The sequence below is a fragment of the Aythya ferina genome, assembly GCF_964211825.1.
Source record: "Aythya ferina genome assembly, chromosome: 20".
NCBI classification, from domain to species: Eukaryota; Metazoa; Chordata; class Aves; order Anseriformes; family Anatidae; genus Aythya; species Aythya ferina.
In genome coordinates this window covers 3,520,921-3,541,892 of record NC_140318.1, presented here as the reverse complement: position 1 = coordinate 3,541,892, position 20,972 = coordinate 3,520,921, and the positions used below count along the sequence as shown (strand labels likewise).

Sequence of the window (20,972 nt, the reverse complement as noted above, 5' to 3'; positions counted from 1 at the left end):
CCTTGTTTGTTTCTTTTTGCCTCTCTTTATGAGCCTCAAGTTCTAGATTTTACCTGAACTAACAACCCACTGTGCCACTTACCACTTTACAGAAGCCGTGACCTTAAACAAAAATCACAAAACACACCACAGGAGCCAAAAGCAAGCCAACCATTACTATTCAAACAAGGGAGAGGAAGATGTATATCCTACTTTAAATGGTCCATTACGCCGTAAGGCAGAGCAGGAGGCTGAAAGTATGTTTTGTACACTGGAACGTTAAGAATCAGTTATACTCAGCTCTGAAAATAGGAAATTGAGGTTCAGCGTGAAGTATTTGTTTAGCATAAACATACACTCTTACTGAAGATCTTAAACCTCTCTGAATTCTGAAGCACTCAGACCAGTCTTAATTTAAAAAGGACAACTCATTAGCTGCACCCCAGCCTTATCCCCAGAAATAGCACAGTTATATTAATTCAACTTCTCTCTACCTCTGTTAAAGATGAACTGAAAGAAAATAGCTGTGTGTCCCTATTTGTCTTCAGTGGGATGCTTCCCTTCTAGATATGCTTCCCTTTTTTGCCCATCAAGCTAACATTATGAATTTGAGAGAAGAAAATCTATCTAACCAAATGTAATTACGAAGTATGTTGCTAGGCAAATTAAATCAGCTTAACTTCCTGATTGTCCAATATTAACTCTACCAATATTTAGCTATCCCCCAAAAATACTGGATATACATATAAAAAAAAATTGAGAAAGACAACTTAACTGCAATTAGTTGGATGTGACATTTACAGAGAAAAATAAAATTGTGCCTGTTGAGCTTAATATGGTTAGCTCTGATCTGAAACATTCAGCTAACACCAAGGAGATGAAAAGCTGAAAATTCATTATGAGGAAAAGTATCTTTATTTTCAAAAAAATAGCATGTGCAAAGCTGTGGCTTCTTTATATTATTAAAAGCAATAGCTAAGATTTCACATCCTGAAAGAACTATAAAGAGATTCTTTTACCTTAAGATGTATCACTTGGATCATTACCAAACTCACACATCATTATCTTGGTTGTGTTAAAATCCATTCCTTCTTTGGCATACATACTTATGAGTAGGAATGGGCATAAAATCATTACAAAGAAGGAATGCTACATATCTATTCTAAAAAACAGGTGAGAAGTGGCCATCCTGCCTGGTATTATGCAACTTTAAAAATCTGTGCTACTTAGTGAGGCTCTTTCTAAAGAGCAACCTGGGATGCAGAGGTGACTTGGTTTCATTAAATTAAGTTCAGCTTAAATTCCACATTTCCATACATAATCAATGCCAGTGGAAGACACATCCAGTCAAAAATGAACTACTCCTTAAGGGTAATTCACATCCAGTATCCCTCCAGAGAACAAGGCTGAAAAAAACACAGCAGAGTAACTCAGCTTGCAAGGCACTTCAGTACTACCAGTGCTATGAAGTCTGTTGCCTTTTCTGTTGCCCATGCCAAGTCCTCTCTACACCCTCTTGAGATGCTAACAATTTGTTCAAGTTTCTTACAGCATGAGAATCAAACATCTAAAAGGTGTTTGGAGACAAAGTCAAAGTCCTTGAAGACAGCCTGCTCCTTATTGGTTAGGAAAGCAACCTCCTCTGGAGGAGTCACAATTGGCTTTTGCGATGTAAACTCTTCATCAAAGTTGCTAATGTCAGTCGGATCTCTTAAAGTGGGCACAAAAGGGGGCTTCAGAGTCCTGGCGTACAAAGCTTCCCAATCAATTTCCTGTAAGAGAGGGAAGTGAACAGGCTAGATCGACATTAAGATTATTTATGAAACATGAAAGTAAGAGGAAGGAAAAAAAAACATGCTAAAGCAAACAGCATAGCTGGTGCAGGCCAGGTAGTACAGAGATCCTATACAGCCTAAGGCTGCTCTTTAGAACATCAAGGAACAAAGCTACAGGTCAAGCTATATTTAGAGGGATAAAACTAAAGTGCTGCTGTGGCCAAGGTTTATCTGTGGACTTCCCCACAATTTCTGCTGACATCAAAGTTCTTTGCTTACTCTATTGTAGAGCCAGCTGTGTGCTGTAAGTAACTTCTGGCAGATGGGTAACAGCAAGGAGAAATGCTAACACCTTTGCCTAGAACAGACATATGCCACTGACCCAAAGCAAACATGTCTTTAACCCCAATTTCTCCTCGGCTCTTGTATATTCTGCAAATGCAGGTGCCATCAAATTGACTGGCAGTAACTGTCATCACTAGACAGCATCTTCTACTGCTGCAGCTTGATATATGAAGGGGTATTTGTTGATGGCTCAAAAGGAAGATCTATTTGTAGATAGAAACAGCACAATCAGAAATAACAAGCTGACCTGAAAACTTACAGGTCCCAGAAAACACACTTGGGAGGTGTCATTTCCAACATGAACTGAAACATGTATACCTGAACAGAGCAATGAGGTGCAACAGAAGCTGCCACTAAGATGTCACGGGTAACTAATGGAAATTTGCCCCTATGCCAGCAGAAAGCAAACCACTCTCATCTCAAACACAAGAGCTGAAGGGGAGGGACACAGTGAGTTCCTACCTTAAAAAAGGCCTGAATTTTAATCTCTTCTGCATCTCTTTCCCCTGCTCCCAGTCTACGTTCTGGACATTTCCGAAGAAGCTGCAGGAAAGATCAGTTCAAAATTAAACAACTGGAACAAAAAGATGAACAGAAATTCCCGAGAGAAAAACAAAGAGCTGGACCGACTCCTCAGTATCTTCTCATTCTCACTTTGCAGCAAGGTCATAACTGCTAATAATAGCCCAGGAATAGCTCCTTGTAAACAACTCGCCACCATCAGTGAGATACCCACCATAAACCACATGTAGCATCTCATCTGAACTGTGCACCTGTAACTACTGAGTCACACTCAAAAACTGATTCAAGCCATCTTCACTGAATGACTCTGACATTCCTGCCCTTGAATCAACATTTCTCCATTTCAGAGTTAGCAGCAACAGACTTCAGTAAGAAGCCTGCTTAGTCATCCTTAGACAAAAGGATAGCATTTATGTAAAGAAAAGGAACAGTATGCGTAATTTTTAAATGTTTCCTTAGTCTGTGTAGGCAGCTATAGATTACACGCACACAGACACTATCAGCGCCTAACAGAGTCCCTCTGGATCCACTTAGAGTAAAAACAAATTCCTCAGACCCCCAGACGCCCCTCGAGCCATTACCTTACGGATTATAGAAAGTGCTTCAGATGAAAGGAATCGTGGATAGCGGACTTCATCATTTACAATACTATCAAAGACTTCTTCTTCATCATCTCCAGGAAATGGTGACTGCAATTGTAACATTTTTGTTTATTTAACGCACATAGCACCTGTTCCTTGCTAATAAAAAGGGATGAGTTATACAGATTAATTACTTTTTGGCAAGCACTATGAACAACAAATATATATATATACACACACACTACTATGCTATTAAATATAATTTATAAATAGTTGGATAATTTCACCAATATTTAATCTCAGGTGATCAGGTACTACTCTCCCCAAGACTGCTTGGTGAGATTCTTAGAGACAGGTGGTCTTACCTCACCAACAAGCATTTCATAAATGAGAACACCCAATCCCCACCAGTCTACTGCCCGAGTGTATGAGATGTCTGTCAGGACTTCTGGAGCCAGAAATTCAGGAGTACCACAGAAGGTGTTTGTGCGGTCTCCAAAACCTATTCCTGTAGGACAAGAATACTTCTGTAAAATTCAGCACACACTTCTAAATAGATCACACGAAGTCTCACCTCCTGAAAGCTATACATTATCACCTGATAATTTGATGTTAACTGTGCAAGGGCTCTCATCAATGCTTGTAAATGCCAATGACAAAGTACTGATACTTCAAGTCCCTAACAATTCTGAATAAGAGATATACAGACAAAGCTTTAATAAACAACGCAACCCAGGAACATTCCTGCAGATTCCACTGCTCATTTCCTTAAGTACATAGCTTGTAGAATCCTGTATCGTGGCTCCTTTGAGCAAAGTGCATTATAAAGTCCCTCATAATTTTCCTGAAGAGAGAAGAGCAAAGTACTCTTTCCAAGTTTATCATGGTCAGACAGATGAAACTTTTTTTTTTTTTTAAATGGAGATGAATGCAGGTTTTATACACCCATCTCTGTACTTGTATATGTGAACACCTCACCAAAGCTCAGACCCTAAAGTTTGTTCTGATGGTTCAATATCGGCTTCACCAAAGCCACTCACCTTCCTTACACAATCCGAAATCTGCAATCTTCACAAATCCTTCAGCATCTAAAAGCAGATTATCCAATTTCAGGTCCCTGCAGGGTGGGGGGTGGGGCAGGGAGAAAGAGGGGAGGTTGGGGTGAGAAAATGTTGGATGAAGTCTAAGGATTGCCAACACCCTTTTTCGCAAGAGGCAGAAACTAGATATTATAAAGAGAATAAAAATCTACATTGAATAAAGTCTACATTTGGCTTAAACAATAACAATGTATTATTTGGAAGATTCTCCTCAATTTGTTAACATTTTCCTCTTAATGAAAGGCTCACAAAGTAGCTTAGAGCTGGGTGGGGCTTATTTTTCTGGAAAAGAGCATCCCACAATAGCATGACAAATTATTCAACTGTCCAAGTAAAAAAGAAAACAGTGAGTTACAGGTGCCCCCAGAGCATATTGACATGTCAGAGGATGAATCACCTACAACATGTCAGATGAATAGCTCTTAGATGACTTTCTTTACTGTAAGCACAATGAACATGCTGACAGCAACAAGAGATGGCGAAAATAGAGACAGAAAGATTAGAAACCCCAGCAAGACAGTTAGCTCCAAACATGTTGCTACATGAAAAATAAATTTCAAGTTACTGAACTATCTTATAGTTTATTTTTACTGCATTACCTATAAACAATTTTCTTCTCATGCAGGAATTGGAGCCCCAGGACTACACACGCTGTATAAAACCTAAAAAAGAGATATAGTTGTCAGGAAAGATATATAAGAACCAAGACAAGCGTTTACAGTGCCTGGAAACTAGACTAATTCTAACTCACTGTGCCATATGCTCTGGAAAAACATCTTCATGTATGCGCATCATAAGATCACCACCTGGAGTATATTCCATCACAAAACAAGCATGATGAGGTGTCTGGAAACATGCAAACATGTTCACAAGGAATGGATGATCAGAAGAATTGACCACCTCAAATATTCTCTTCTCACAGTTCAAGCTGCCAGGATTTAAAGAATTAAAATGTCAGTGTTAAAACTTGGCAGAAAAGCCTGTTTTGAAAAAGACAGAATGAAAAATAAAATCTTTACACCTTAAGTAAAAGAAATGTTAATTTCTAGGCTAATACAATATTTATCTTTAATACTTCCAAACCTTGAATTTTAGATTGCTCTTCAGGTATGTATCATTGCACCAGAAGCTAGAAAGCAGTGCTGTTCTAAGTTTCTTTATTCCTTATTTTTAGTTATCCCATCCCTAAGGTCACTCTTAACCTTAACAGCACCAAGAGTGGTATACATCATACCTAGTAATGGTTCATTACAGGTGTGATAAAGTAGCTGTGACAATAGTACCATCTCTAAACAAAGCTCACCTATCAATTTCATCTCTCCTAATAATATCTTTTTTCTTCAAGGCTTTGATTGCATACAGCTTCCCGGTTGCCTTGTATTGGGCCAAGAGTACCTGAAAGACAACAGAAATGCTGTACTTCAAACAAATGTTATTTTCTTGTTGGATTACTTTGACTCCCACTGACAAAAACTATTTCCATCCACTCCACACAGTCATTCTCAAAATCAAGCTCAAGTAATTCCAAAAATGGAGCACATTTTCCTACTCTGTGCTGCAACAGCCCAGAATGATGTCACTGTAAGTTACGTTCTTCTCAGAAGCAGTACTACCACAACTGGTCCAGTGCTTTAAAAACAAATCAGTGCTCTAACAGCAAGCAACTATGCACACACTTACGGGAATGAAGCTGTTCCACTAGTGATCACAGTGATAACAAAAAGAATGGTAACGATGTGCTCTGTGAAATGATTTGGCACTCCACGGAGGGTTTTCTCCAGGCTTTGAAGCCACAAATCTTCGGGAGTTTTGGCTGCTAACAGGAGTACAAGTGGTTTGTGCATTTGGGTTGGGTTTGTTTTGTATATCTGCAGTGCAACAAGTATCTTCTGTACTGCAAAATTTGAGACTCCAAAGCAGAGACCCATCTTCACAATCACATTCCTACTGCCCTCCACAGAGCAAGCACTTCTACACTACCTTCCCAAAGTGTCCACGTCCCAGCATGGCGATGCAGCGAAAATCCTCAAGCTGAACTGCCTTTTTTCTACAGAGAAACAAAGAAGAATTGCTGAGACAATACCCAAAAGTTAAAGAAAGACAACAAAGGAGCATGTTTCTGTATTAGGGGAAGCAGCTCTGTACAGCAAAAGGGGAAGTGAACAGCTGCATCAGCTACTTCTTGCCTAGGCTCGAATCCTGAAAATTAGGCCTGCTGCTGCCGTTCTGCCCCTGAAGAAAGGAGCAGGTGACTAACTGTAAGGCAAGAAAACTGCTCCCAGTGCTAGTACTCTGCCTTCCATCTGTACTGGCAACAGGAGCAACAATTCTGTCTCTCCAAGGCTTGTTTCCCATAACGGGATTAGTTGCCTGCATCCCCATTCTTGGGAGAGTAAAATTCAATTTTGCCTACGTTCCTTTCAGTAGACTCAACAGCAATTGTGATAATCAGACATGAACATACATATCACGTGTCACTAGGACAAAGGCTTAATAAGAATAGAAGTTCTCAAACAGGAATTGGAAATGAAACAAGAAGAGACAAGAGACATAAGATGTTGCTGGGAAAAACACAACATAACCAAATAAAGAGATTCTATAGAACATTATATCCGCTACAAGGTGTTACCAAGGAAACTCAGACTGAAGAAATGCTTGGAAAGAATTAAAAAAAAAAAAAAAAAAAAAAACACCACCCCTTCCACTAAAGGCTTAATCCAGGAACACCTTTAAAAGGCAGCAGATGTTCTGTACTCCACCAGTGAGTGAAATGAAGGTCTCAGTAGGCACCCATGAAGCAGTCAACTCCCTCCTCAGCCTTCTCAGAGAGAAGGTAGGTAGCATCTGACTGCATCCTGACTCTAGAGTTTTGAAGATGGAACCACACAAAAGTGATGCTGAAGTTATGAAAATATTCTAAGATCTGAACTGAAAGATCAGCTTAGATAGATTTTATTTGTGCTTTTTCAGACAGTATTTGTTCATCAATAGTATTTTTTCAACTTGCCTTGTTTTTGGTTTATTTCTTATTGTTTACCTTTTTTATAGGCAAGTTGTATATGAAACTGCCACAGACTATAAGCTCTAGGGATGCCAAAAGTGTTTCTGAAATTTCTCTCTTAAAATTCTACTTAGACATGTCTAAATGCACTTTATCAGAAAATTTCATACATAAGGAAGCACTGGAAGACAGTTAAGTGACTTTAACTTCTACTGAAGTCAGCTATCACACTGCCTGTGGACATGTAAAGTTCAGAGCAGACTTTTCATGGTATTGTCCACACTTGGCGCTAAGAATCTGCTCCTGAGAAACCAAAGAATATTTTAAGCAGAATTTTGGCCTGTGTGCTCAAGTATTTCAGCCCAGTTCTTCTTTAATCTGTGACCCGAGACAGCCCATGCTGTCCACAGTTACCTTGGAGATGCCTGGATTGGAAATTCTGTTAAAGCAGAGCTGCAAGACTTCTCAACATGCAGCCTTTTCAGACACTAGGAACAGAGAGAAAGTTGCAGTATGTTATCCTCTGGAATCACCAAATCAGATGTGAGCACCCACATCCAAATTTCCTCCAGTGTAATGATCCAGTATGACATGTGCTTGCAGTTGGTCGCCTCTGCTTAGAGGGAAGCAGCATGAAAACAAGTTGTTTGTGGCCACACAAAACAATTCCCTTGTAAAATATTTCCTGGATAGAATGAATTCCTTTAAAAATAAAGGCTTTAAAAAGTTTAGGGAAAAAAATCTCTTTCTAGGATAAAGGCATTTCATGTCCCCAAAAGAACCACAGTGATCAGAGAATACAGTCTCCTCTATTGCCAAAACCAACCAAGAAGGGTTGGATGTGGTAGAACACAAGTTGTTAGCATCATCCTGTACAATCATCCTGCTCCTTCCTCTCAGGAAAGGAGAGCTCTTAGTTTTGCCCATTTTCTTTAATCACAAATAACTTTATCTGGTCCTAAAAGCCTGCTGACCCTTTGTCCCTACCTTTTCTGTTGAGTCATCTGTTTTGTATTCCTGTCCTGAACTTCCAATGCTGACCTACCTCCCACTTTGTTTCTCCAAGAAAAGCAACCTATAATTAAAAAAGAGTTGCAACACTTTCATAAAGACACCGTGCCAAAACAGCTTACTGGACTCTCAACCCTTGGAGACCAGCCAGCTAACAAGGAGGCACCTGCCTGAAGTACAACTAATTTCTCTGGTAACCATTACCGGAGAATCTGCAGGAGATGGTGTTGATTCTTTGGAGTTGGCCATGAGAAAAAGGCGTGGAGGCTTGGGTGGTGCTTCATCATCATAGGTAAGCTTAGCCACAGGAAAGTCACTGCATTGGTAAGATACAATTGAAGGAGAACCGTTTAGATCAGACCAGTAGACACAGACACAAATGTATCACCTTTACTATGTAAGCAAAGTTTAGCTCTGTCCAATATACTAGACAAGAGACTGTTCGATTCACACAGCAAGTCTGTGAAGTATCTTAAATTGTTAATGGTTAGACTCACATGTCAGCATTTCTCTGATGCTATAAAATTAATGCTACATTAATTTAACATAGAAATAAGTGACTGTGATCAAGAATTTAAACCAACCCTTGACTAGTAGTTGACTGTTTTTTTTCTTTTCTAGGTCTTGTGAATCAGTGGGAATAGTTTCTTCTAGAGAATGACTAATTCTCTAACGACTAATTCCAACAATTTTAGAAAATTTAGATTTTTTTTTTTAAAGAATATTTAAAAGCCTAATTATATAACTTCTGAGTGTTACATTATGCTAGTGGTTGGGGTTTATATGTAACCTCTTGAAAGAAGAGTACATTTTTTACCAAACAATTGTACTGTGACTTTGCAAAGAGTTTAGTTACTGTACCAGTGAAGATATTTAATGAGTGGAATTTTCTTTCCTTTACAGTGCAGAACCAGTACATCTTTCTGTGTATATAAAATAACATTTGAAAATCTGCTTTATTTTTTTTTTCTGCATTATGGTGTTTACTTATGACCACTTTTCTGCCCACAGTTCTTACTGCAGAGGAAAAGAAAGCTACTGAAGATCCCCTGGCTCTGGAACACACGGCTTGTTAGGACAGTAATTTTGAAAATTGGTCCAGCTGCTAACAATAAATCAGAGGTAACCACAGGGTATTGAACAATGTACCAAAACCACATTGTTTCTGGCAGCATTGTCTTTTCTTAAGATCCTGAATTAAATTTCACAGACATAATTTTCTTATCAATATCTTCCTCCACCTTAGTAAGACGCAACAGAATTTTAAGGTGTATTTTATGCTTACTCCAGACTACTATCCAGCAATACGCAGCACACAACTTACCTACTCAGCTTGGTTATTGAGTCAGCGTGATTTTGTGTGGGAACTGGAGAGAAGTCTGTATGAATGGGATCGTGAAGTGGGGGACTCAGAGTGCTCATTGAACTACACGGAGGGAGGAAGCTCATCATCAGGCGACCCCATGCAGCAACATTCATGTTCATTTGAGGAGCTCGGAGAAATTCTTTCCCTGGAGGAGTCATAGTCAAAACACCAGTGAGATTACAATGCATGAATTACAAACCCTTGTTAAACTACCATTTTTACCCAAACACCTGTGGGCTTACTCAAAAAATGTAGTCCACCCTACAGAGAATGAACTTTCTTTCAGGGAATAAAGTTTAACGATGATGAAAAAAAACTATTTCACCCAAGTTCAGATCCATATAGTATCATAACAATCCCCAAGTAGAAGCTGCATAAGATATTAAAAATTGATCTTATTTTAAGCCAGATTTTCTTCTGTTTCTACACTGCATTTTAATCATTCAGCCTGTTAACAGAAAGCTTCTGAAAATATCTTTAAAACAGTAAAACATTCGGTATTTTTTCATTATTTTTTTACCACCTTCTAAAGAACACAAACATAAAATCTAATTTATTCTCACTAACAGTCCTCTGTATGTAAAATCTTACCTTATTCAGCTTCACAGGAAAAAAAATGCAGGCAAAAAAAAGTATGCAAGTCATTCCAGTCCTTAAACTGAGATGCCAACTCTAGCTTGACAGACAATCAATAGCCTGTTCATGCTACAATCTTGTATAATTCAGAGTTTTTCTTCCAATACCTGTTCTTTCATCAGTAACGACATTGCTGGGTAAATTAGTACAGCCTGAGTCCTAGATCTTGCTAAGAAATCTGTTAAATAGCTAGTAATTACATCTTCCTAACGCTGGTAACTGTGAAGATAAACACTACAACAAGATCACAGCATCACACATCATGCTGCAGCCAGGCTGGCTACACTTTTTGCAACCAAACAAACTTTCACATTCTAATAAAGCCTACACAAAACACACACACACACTAATTAGCAAGCATTGTAATGTGCCTCACAAATTTAATGAGATAGAAGAGCATGCAAGACTAGTTGTGCAAACCCCTGCCCTCACCCACACACCCTAGATAGTAAGCAGTCAGTTCTCTGGCAGCTTACCTTTCTGTTTGGGGAAAATACGTTTCTGTCGTTGCAGTTTTGGCTTTCTCTCAATGACAGGATTACAGAACATCACCTGTCAGAGAAGTAAACGCGATTTGTCAAGATGCTTCATTTACACTATGAACACAAACTTGCACATGTGCACTGTCATCAAATTCTCCATTCATAACTTGTTGGTAAGTTAGGAGTCACTCTCACAGACAAGATTCCAGACCTTGTTGTTCTAGCTTCACCCTCTAAACATCTGTTATTTCAATTGTGGTTTTAGATGTTGGAATCTTCTGCTACCTGAAGCGCAGAACCCCTCTCCCCAGATTAAGACCAATTCACATCCCAAAGAAAATGTATTTCATTCATAAAGCTACAGGAAAAAAAATGGTTTATAATACAGCCATTCATAGGGTGGGAAAAAATAGAACAAAATAAAAAAAAGAGGGGGGACAAATTTTGGTACATAAGGTGAAGACCCTACTGTTGGAAAGTTAACCCACAGAATCTTTCATTACAACACACAGCAGAAAGTACTGCGGCTTTTAAGGGATTATCTGGATGATCTCTTCATTGATGGTACTTCAAATTCTTTATTACTAGCCTCAGAAAGATGATAAAATAAGTATACCCAGAGGGAATTTGGATCTGTGATTCTACAGTCTGTGTAATTCAAACCTGACCATTAAGCCATATGTTTAATTAAAGTGTCACCAATGACTCATAATGAAAGCAAATAAAAAAAAAAAAAACAACGGATTTCACAGCGCACACACATAATTACAGAGGAGTAGCTGAAAAGACACTCAAGGCTATGGCACGTGTACATCTTATTATATCACATTGCTCCTTATTGTTGTGTGATATTGATGCGAAAGGAGTCACTCTACCCTTCTATATTTTTGCTCCTTCTGCTCCTTGTATATTGAATTGAACATTGAATTGAACAACTGCTTTCAGGGCAGGCACCCTACATAGACAGAATTCTCTGAAAAAGAAACAAAGCTAACATGGATACCTCTGCAAAAAGCATTCCTTGGGGTTCAAGCAAGAGGCACATCCCATGGCGTTCGTTATCAAGGAAATCATCCAAACGTAAAAACTTCACTGCACACAGTTCTCTCCAGTCTCTCCAATAGATTGCAATTTCTAGCTCACGAGACTGGGCAGAATGGGGGTGGGGGTGAGAGGAGGAGAGAAAAAAGCAGAAGAGTTACGTACTGCCCCATGCTCTGGTCATGCCACACACACATTCTGCTGTAAAATTCAGTCAACTAGACAGTATGAATAAGAAACTTCTTTAATCCTTCTGTTTCTCCGCTGTCTCTGATGTTTTCAGATCTTCCCAGCTACAGACCCTTTTGGAGGTGGCTGTCCTCGCTCTCCATTTTAGAAATGCTTATTAAAGTCACTTTGCTGGTAAGATGAAATAAAACTGCTCAGATACTGAGAAAAGGACAACAGATGCTGTTCAGGCTGATTCTCTGCCAGAGATGCACTGCCTTAGGGGGGAAGACTAAGACAACTGGTACATAAAAGGACATGAGGACAGTGCCAATACAGAGATGAATTAAATGGAATTGCAGCTAAATGAGCAAACCAGGTAAGGTGAAATGGAAAAACAAATACAACTCAGGAAATCTAAGGCAGCCTTACCCGATCCAACTCAATGACAAAGCTCTGGTCCCACGCCTGGTTATTAACTGGTCCCCAGTTTGTTTGGCCAACCACTTTATTGTCCACTTTGAGCACAGCAAGGACTTCATCTGGACAAAGGAGAGAACATGGATTATAATCTTTTATATTGCTATAAAACTAAAGACAGTCTCTCATGCTGAAGGTGAATATCCCAATCAAATATAATTTCCATGAGATAACTATAAGGAACAGTTTGGGGTTTTTTTGTTCTCTAATCTTTGAAGAAACCAGGTTTCTCATAATTAAACTCGTATCAGACTAACACTGTATCCAGACGAGATTCCCCCAAGCCCCCAGTGCCACTTACAAAATGAGGAACCCTATACTCACTACATAGATCTTCATTCCGCAGGTACTTTCCTGCAACACTACGGCCAGGGATACCCAGGCCAACTCTTGTTCGGGTAAGGGACTTCAAATCACTTGGACTGCCAGGGACAGGAGAAGAACCAGCCATTCGGGAACGTCCTGGAACATTTTCCAATAGATCTTGACACCCCATCAGTCTCACTTCCAGTGTTCCTGAGAGATAAATTCAGGAGGGTAAAAAATGTTATTCCGTAAAAGCCAGAAGTGATTCTAGTCAACCTGTCCTCACAGAAGTCCAAGAATTTCTCAGGAAATGGACTAATACCTTAAATGTACCCAAGGTTAGAACAGTATAGAATAACATAGAATAGAATAGTTCAGTTGGAAAGGTCCTAAAAAGATCATCAAGTCCAACAACCTATTTAATAGTTTAAATAGATTTAATAGATTTTAATAGACTACAAATCCGTATGATCAGAAAGCTTTTATGGACCTAGAAGAAGTAAGTACAGTTCATAGAAAATCAAATGTTCGTAAAACAAAAGGCGTTACAACAATGAGAAGAAATGCAACACTTCTTTTTCTTTAATCCTCCCCACAAAAATATGCCATGCAGGATTTATGTACCTGTAAGGGCTGTAGGTTTGATGACTGAAGTAGGTTGGATAATGCCATGCTGAGCTCCCAGGGAAGAAGTATTTACTAGTTCCTGCTTGATCAGTGCTCGTTTTGGGTGATCAGGAGAAAGTTCACTAAGCTGATGTTCCAAGGACAAGCGCAGCAGATCAATCTTCTGAGAGGATTCTTGCAAACGACCCTGAGCCTAGCAATGCAAAGTAGAACAGAAAGCAGGCGGAAGTTTCCCAATTAACAGCACCAGTCCAGGTACTATTATTCCTTTATGAACTACCAGAGATGGTCTCAAGAAAAGACCTGATAACATCTTACTAACAAAGGAATAAGAAGGAATATTTTCCTATACATCCTGACCACCCCAACAGCATCACTTCCAACACTCCTAAGGAATTTCACGAAAGCAAGGAACATTATTCCTAGAATTAAAAGTGACACCAAACAGTCTGTCCTCACAGTCAGGAGTTTCCCAGATTCATAAACCCTGGTCATTTCTGCTCATTTGTGATAAATCACTGATATTGAGGCATAAACAAGTGCTTACCTCAGCTAAAAACTTGCGATCCTGTACCCGACTCCCTCCTAGGATCTTCAGCACATTTTTTGCCCCCTCGGCTACAGCAGCTTCAATGCGCAGATGATGTCTCAGCTCCTCAATGCGCAGCTCCACAGCACTGATGGTGGTCCCCAGCCTCACTGGCCATTTTGGAGATAAAATACAGTGAGAATGAAAACTGAGTAATCTGGATCTTGGAGCTCTGGCCACATCTTTTATGGGCTGCATGCTTAAAACACCCTACCTGCTGGATCCACTGCATCTTCCATCCCTCCTGCGGACTGAGATACCTTCACAATTTGCATGCGGATTATTTCGATCTTTGTCTTACTGTCTTGAAGCATCTGCTGAGCTGTAGCCAGCAGTTTACGCTCCTGCCAAAGAGAAAGCACGTGCAGAGAAAGGACCATGCTCATTAAAAATGGATAATGGTGATGTGTTCAGCATAGAGGGTGAGATGGCACCTGCAAGAAGGGTCATAAATGATCCTGAAATAGTTTACATAAGCAGTTATGTAAAGGAGACACTGCTGAGGATCAAAGACTTCAAGATCATTATCCCCATTTTTAGAGGGAAAGGACAGGTCAAGGAGTCTTTGATGGACTATGACACCAAAGGATAAAAAGAAGATGAGTTGCTACAAAACAGGGCCTGCCTTGTAGTTATGCAAGTTAATACCAAACCTTGCAGTCACTGAAACTTGTGGCTGACTGATAAGCTGTGCTTGCAGTATTTTGTGAGCAAAGGTTTTGAATAAATCAAAATAGCACAACCCTCTACAGTGCTGGTCTTACTGAATTAAGCTTCATAATAAGCTTGGATTTTTTTTTAATTATCCTTTGAATTTTAAATATCATTATGTCAAGCTCAGTAAGTGAGATGAATACGAAACCATCCTAAACTAACTAGTAGTATCAAAACATTACACCAAGTCAGTGAACAATACCAATGCTTTTTTTAACTTTATTTTCTCAAGTCACTGATTGAATGTACCTATTTATACTGTCCTCACTACCTTCCCAAGCTTGGAAAAGATTTTCTAGAGATAGCACTTCTATCTCTTTACTTCCTGTAAGATATTTTTCTCCAGCTCAGATCTGCCTCTAGAGTCACTGTGAACACTGGCGTTAGCCAAGTTAAGCATCTAGACCAAAGAAGGCAAGTAGAGCCTGTAGTGGGTAGGAAAAAGTAGCTCTTTCCAAAGATGTATTCATTTGTTTGTCAATGATAACAGAAGCTACTCTGTAGGTAGCTAGAACTTTCCCCTGAGACTGCAGAACGGTTTAGGTGGCTAAGGTAAAACAATATGATTCCCAGCTCCATCATCAGTATCACTAAGCAACATTCGAGAATCAGAGAATGGTTTGGATTGGAAGGGACCATGTTCACCATGTAGAAATTGCCAACAGGATAAAAACCGCCAGACTATGCCAGCCTGGCTGCTGTAGTAACTCCCCTCTCATAGTGATCATCATCAGATGATTAACAAAAAGGCACAGGCAACTACATCATCGGCCAAAGTAGAATAAACTGCCCTTCCAGAAAAGCCTTGTGCTGCCATCCAGTAATTATAGATTAGCTTAATTTCTTGACAAATGAAACACAGTCCATCCAATTCCTTTTAAATTTTTGCTAAACTCCTAAAATCTGCACATTAGACTCATTATGAAATCTTACTATCATATGATTAGTTGTCCTGTGCAGCATTGTGACATGCTGTCACTATGCTGAGAACAAATATGCAGAGCTAGGGTTCAGTCAAGCAAGCTTTGCAAATTAATTTCTTTCACACACTACCTACCAGAGAGGGTTTGTGTATTGACTTTAAATACAGATTTTGTTCCAAGAATCCATGTTCCCAAATGGTTTATTCCTGCTTACCTTGGATGTTGCACTTGAATACATTTGGATCATATTCTCAGCTCCTTGCTTGACTTTCATTTCAACGTGTAGTTGCTTTTTCAGAGCTTCAACCTTCCTTGCCATGGGGTTTGGGTTTCTTTCCCAGAGACAAGGGTCTGGAGATAAAGACCCATCTGTACATAAAACATCATCAGTATCATTAATCTTTCTTGTTTTATTTCACTGGATGATTCTAAAAAAGAAGGTTAGGCTATAAAACAACACGTAGCAAGGTCTTGCCTAGAAAACTGACTGCAAAATTGTTTCAAATGAAGCTCAAGCTCATAAGCATTTCTTAATTTATCAGTGAACTGCTCCTAACAAGGATTCTACTACTTTTATACTTATTCATCCCATAAACTACTTGGACGTTCAACTGCCCAGAAACTCTACTCAAATCTCTTCAATTCCATCTACAGCCAGCTCCTGAACATTGTCCATGCGCAGCATTCTCAGATGGTCTTCTCCCCACAGTGATCTCTCATTTGCCTCCTTTCACCTTGATTGCCCCATGCCCAACATTTTACTGCACAGATTATTTAATTGGCTGAATACCAGCAGGTAACATTCCCACTGCTTGCAAGTCCTCAACAGAAAATGTAATTAAACTAGCACTGAAGCACTACAAAATTTTCCTGTCAATCGTGACTCATGGCATACCTGTCTTATTCTCCTCTTTGTCTGTTATGACAATCCTTGCATTAAGCTCCTGAAGTTCCCAATGAAGTTGCTCTAATTTCCGGTTAGAAGATTTCAGCACATGCTCTATATGAACAAGATTCTTTCTGTCTGTTGTCGCTTTACGCAAGTTCTCTGCTCCCTCTTTAATCTTCAGTTCTTTTTGTATAGCACGGCGAAGTAGTTCCTTCTCACCCTCCAGTTTTTGCTGGAAGCTTGGATCCATTAAGTTTACACCATTGCCTAGCTGCAAGAGACAGCTGCCCTGCAATCAAGCAGCATTGAGAAAGGGGATTTCAGAGATAACGCAGTTCAATCTTTTTTTTTTTTTTTTTTTATGATATAACAATACCCTCATAAGATTCTACCTCTTTATTTCATTCAGCAAATGGTTCACACAAATTCTGAAGCCAACCTTTTCACAGAGATTTCAAGATGACCACACCTAGATTTAAATTCCAGAGGACAGAAGGCAACTTTGATCTTACTATGACATAATTTAGTTTTAAACCACAGTGGAGACAAAATCTTACTTTTCTTCTTGTTATTTAATGGCTACACAAATATTTGTTCTTCCAGTATCAAAGCCCAGCCAGTATTTGCTCTTGTCTTGATTAACTTTTACTAGTACGATGTAGTGGATACAGATTTTTATCTGCATATGCCTTGATGTTGACTTGACTTTCCAAAGACATCTAACAAACAACCTGTTAAAGATTTTTAGGAATGTCACGACCATGCATTAACTTTGAGCTGCTACCCAAAGAAGAAAAATGTAACCCTTGCAAGAGTTTCTACAAATGAACAAGCAAAACAATAAGCTTAACTTGCAGCTGTTTCTGAAAAGGTAACCAGCCTGTTGTCTCAAGCTTTGTTCCGCCTGTGGTTTACAGGCAGTAAGACCACATTAAACTTTTGATTATTCTGAGTTGCATTAGCAGCAGCATTTAGGTTTGCTCAGGGCTTTTTTTTATACCATTTTCGATGCTCCTTGTTCTGGCTCAATATGCCTCATCAACAGCTCTGGACGGCAGTGCTCTGTTGACAGACTGAACACACACAGTACGGGCAGTAGCAGCACCTGCATATCTCACTGACCACAAAAGCACTGAACTCAAAACAGGAGCTGGGAAAGCTTTATCCACAAGGATGCTGCCTAAGACCTCAGGAAACAGACCCAAACAGGAAGTGATGCTTGTCTCTTCAACAGGAGAAATGGCTTTATGGCATTAAGAGCAATTAACGTATTAATAGGCTAGCATTAACTACTCATCATGTTCCCCACTTAAATTTAAAAGACACAGCTGCACAGCCAAACTCTGCTCCACTAACCAGCTTGGGATCACACAGCACGTCAGCGACTAAAGACAGAATTTGAATCCTGACTCGCTTTCACATTCTTTAACTGGTTGACCACATTTCCAAAAATAAACCACACTGGTTTTGTATTATTTGGGTACATTACTATGCTTTAAGAGCGTGCTATACATCCAAACCCTACGCCACCCGCACACAGATACACAATTATTCAATCACACTATTCGTATATTTTATTGTGCAGCTTGAAGACCCAAACAAACATCCTTGATCAGTTTTCAGTATGACTTCAGCCTAACAGCAAAATAATTAAAAAATAAAAAGGAAAAAAAATCTATTTTAAAGTTGGCCTAAAACCAAGTTGGGTCTGCAAGAGATGCACGATAGCCAAAATAGGAATTGTTCAGATTGGTAACAAAACAAAAAGGTTCAGATTAACATCCTGATTCCAGGAAGTTCTCGCCCAATTAGTAAAGCCAGGAACTAAGCCAGAGCTTTGAAAAACATCCAAGGTTTTGTGAGGAAGAACTTGAATCATGGAGTTCCTGAGTCACAGGCAACCTCTACCAGCTCTAAGTCAGAAAATCAGAAAGCTCTTTATCCATTCTGTAACGAGCAACTAAAAGGAGTTTGTTGGGTATAAGTTTCATTTAATAATCAGAAAAAGCATGCAGATTTATTTTATATCCAAACTATGCAAACAGAGGTAAGCAATCCACCCGTTCCATCTGCCCAGAGCAATTGAATGAATGAATGAATGGTGTGAGATTAATGCTGACAAATGGTACTGAATGCAGAGACCCAGGTATTGATTCAGAGAACAGGTACAGTCTGAGCAGTTGTCAGGTCAATCTTCCTCCACATCACTCTGCCAAAAGTGAGCCTGAATACCAGTTAATGCACCATGCTCATTTTCTAAATATATTTAGGATATAAACATGGTCTGTTTTACTGGATCCTTCTTCCCCTCTGTAGATCAGGGAGTGCCATGACAAAGGCGTTGTTTGCACCAGGAACACAAAATATTCTATTACTGAGGAGTACGAGAGATCCAAATTTGCATTCGGGTTGATGCATTTTGCATTCTGAGTCAGGAATGTCAGTGGGGTGTCAGGATACTGCCCCAGCCCAGGCTGCAGCTGTTCTTGGGTTCCCAGAGAAGGTCGCAGCCCTTTAGGGTATGTCTCCAGCACAATCCAGAAACACATTTACAGTGCTCACAGAAATACCCAAGCTAGCTTAAATTAACTTGCTTTTGGTACTTTTAGCAGGGCTGCCAGAACTCACCCAGGACTTCAGCTAGTCTCATGCCTTACTGAAGCATCTAGATTGCTTCCTAACTAGCAAAGATTGCAGCGGGATCAAAATTACACTCGGTCCTCCGGATTGCAGCCCAGAAAGATCCCATCCCTGGGGCTGCTACACCCAGCCTGGCAACGAGCTTCACCTGCACAAAGCCCAGGGTGAGCCAGCCTTTAGAGCTGCACGGGTGACACAAAAACTGATTTATGGTTTGATTTAATGAGCTAGCGGTCATGAGGCCGTCTCTGCTGCAGCCCACACGCATTTGCCGGGATGTTTTAAATCCCCTTTTTCACTGCAACTTCGTGCTGCAGCAACAAGGGCCATGTTGGGCAACCTCATGTGAACTACATTCACTTTTTATGAGAAAAGGCCACTGCTAGGTTTAGAAAAAGGCAGCTGGAATCCCACCTGGAGCCAGTCCCCTTTCCAACCCCAAGGCAGGCAAGGTTTCCTAAGCAAAGAGCCCAGGCCAGCTGCACGATGGGGAGCCCCTCATCGGGCCTGTAGCAATGGCACCAAAAGCTTTGTGCCATTGCTTCTCACACAGATTAGGCTTGAAATACCTCCAGCAGGCTAGCATCTCCCCTGTTGCATGGGGCTGACCCCAAAAATTAATGCCCTACCCAGCGGGGAGCCTCGCTGCGCCCTCCTCACACACACCCCTTCACCTCCAAAAGGGGCCCCGGTGTTCGGAGCAGGCACCGGCTTTACCTGAACCCCGTTTTCCTGAGGCGACCATTTTCAGGGACAAATCTGAGGGACATTTATAGGGGCTCCCACCCACCCACCCTCCCCAGAGGGGGCGCGAGGGCGGCAAACCCCGCTGCCCCCCTACCCTGCCCAGCGGGCAAGGGGCTCCAAGCGGAGCTCAAAGCCGGGATTTCCCAGCGGGGGAACGGAGGAGACCCCCCCAAAAAGCAGAGGGAGGACCCCCAACCCCACGGGGCGAGCGCCCTGAAGGAGGAGGGGGATCCCCATCCCCTCAGGAGAGCCTGGCCACGCCGGCTCCCCTCTGAGCCGCCCCTCCGCGGCGCTCACCTGCGGGGTCCCCGCCGCCATTGCTCCGTGAGGCACCGCCAGCAACGGGCACTTTTCTTTCTTTTTTCTTTTTTTTTTTTTTTCAAACTTCAGCCTTCCCGGGAAGCGGCGCCGCCAGCGCCCTCTCGCGGGGGCCGGGCGAGCCCGGGAGAGTTCCCGGCGGGCGACCCTGAGGGAACGGGGAGAGGAGGAGAGCCGGGAGCCTCCCGTCCCCACACCCCGCCCGCGGTGCTCCCCGGCCGGTCACGGCTCCCAGCCCTGTCGGGAGCTCGTCCCGGCCGTCTTCGTTCGCCATGAGTCGGGGGAGAGGGGGGAGAGAACTGGCGGCGAGGTCCCGCGGGGCGGCCGGCAGCAGAGCGGCGCCACAAGCCGGACCCTGAGGAGCCTGAGGTACCGCCCGCTTCCCGCCGCGGCGAGGCGAGGCTGGAGGGGATCCGTGTCCTCCTTCAGGCACAAAACTCGCGGTTTTGTGCCAAAGTGGCGGTACGGGGACGCGAACGGGGACCGGGCTCCTTAGCTCGGTGCCTGACATCTCCTCCAAGCCGGGCGCTGTGAGGGGAGACCCCCGCGGCGTGTCCCAGCCCGGGCACGGTTTGTGGTGCTGGGACCACTGAGGTGATTTCCAGCCCCGGTTCTGCCCCAGCGGCTTGTAACCGGCTTTGGTGTGAGGGGGACAGGCAAAATGCTGCCCTCCCGTACACGGGGTGCTGCCCTGGAAAGGGGAGGACGACTGTCTCCAGCACTGCTCTTTGC

General features: G+C 41.5%; 1 protein-coding gene across 2 annotated transcripts; it reads right to left on the bottom strand.

Annotated features, from left to right (window-relative positions):
* Positions 1-871: 871 nt before the first annotated feature.
* Positions 872-20,363, bottom strand: PKN3 (protein kinase N3). 2 transcript variants are annotated; one of them, XM_084493911.1, is made up of 22 exons: positions 20,220-20,363; positions 16,542-16,824; positions 15,861-16,015; positions 14,224-14,353; positions 13,968-14,119; positions 13,418-13,613; positions 12,812-13,003; positions 12,440-12,549; positions 11,802-11,945; positions 10,793-10,868; positions 9,639-9,825; positions 8,519-8,630; positions 7,718-7,791; positions 6,283-6,349; positions 5,606-5,697; positions 5,054-5,230; positions 4,902-4,964; positions 4,243-4,319; positions 3,568-3,710; positions 3,203-3,310; positions 2,562-2,642; positions 872-1,751 (listed from the first exon to the last, which is right to left on the bottom strand). In XM_084493911.1, exons 1-22 carry the CDS (start codon positions 20,238-20,240, stop codon positions 1,539-1,541), a joined length of 2,853 nt encoding a protein of 950 aa, XP_084350037.1. In that variant the 5' UTR covers positions 20,241-20,363; the 3' UTR covers positions 872-1,538. The 2 variants fall into 2 exon arrangements, with proteins under 2 accessions (XP_084350037.1, XP_084350036.1); XM_084493910.1 differs by lacking the exon at positions 20,220-20,363 and adding an exon at positions 17,658-17,743.
* Between the last annotated feature and the right edge of the window lie 609 nt (positions 20,364-20,972).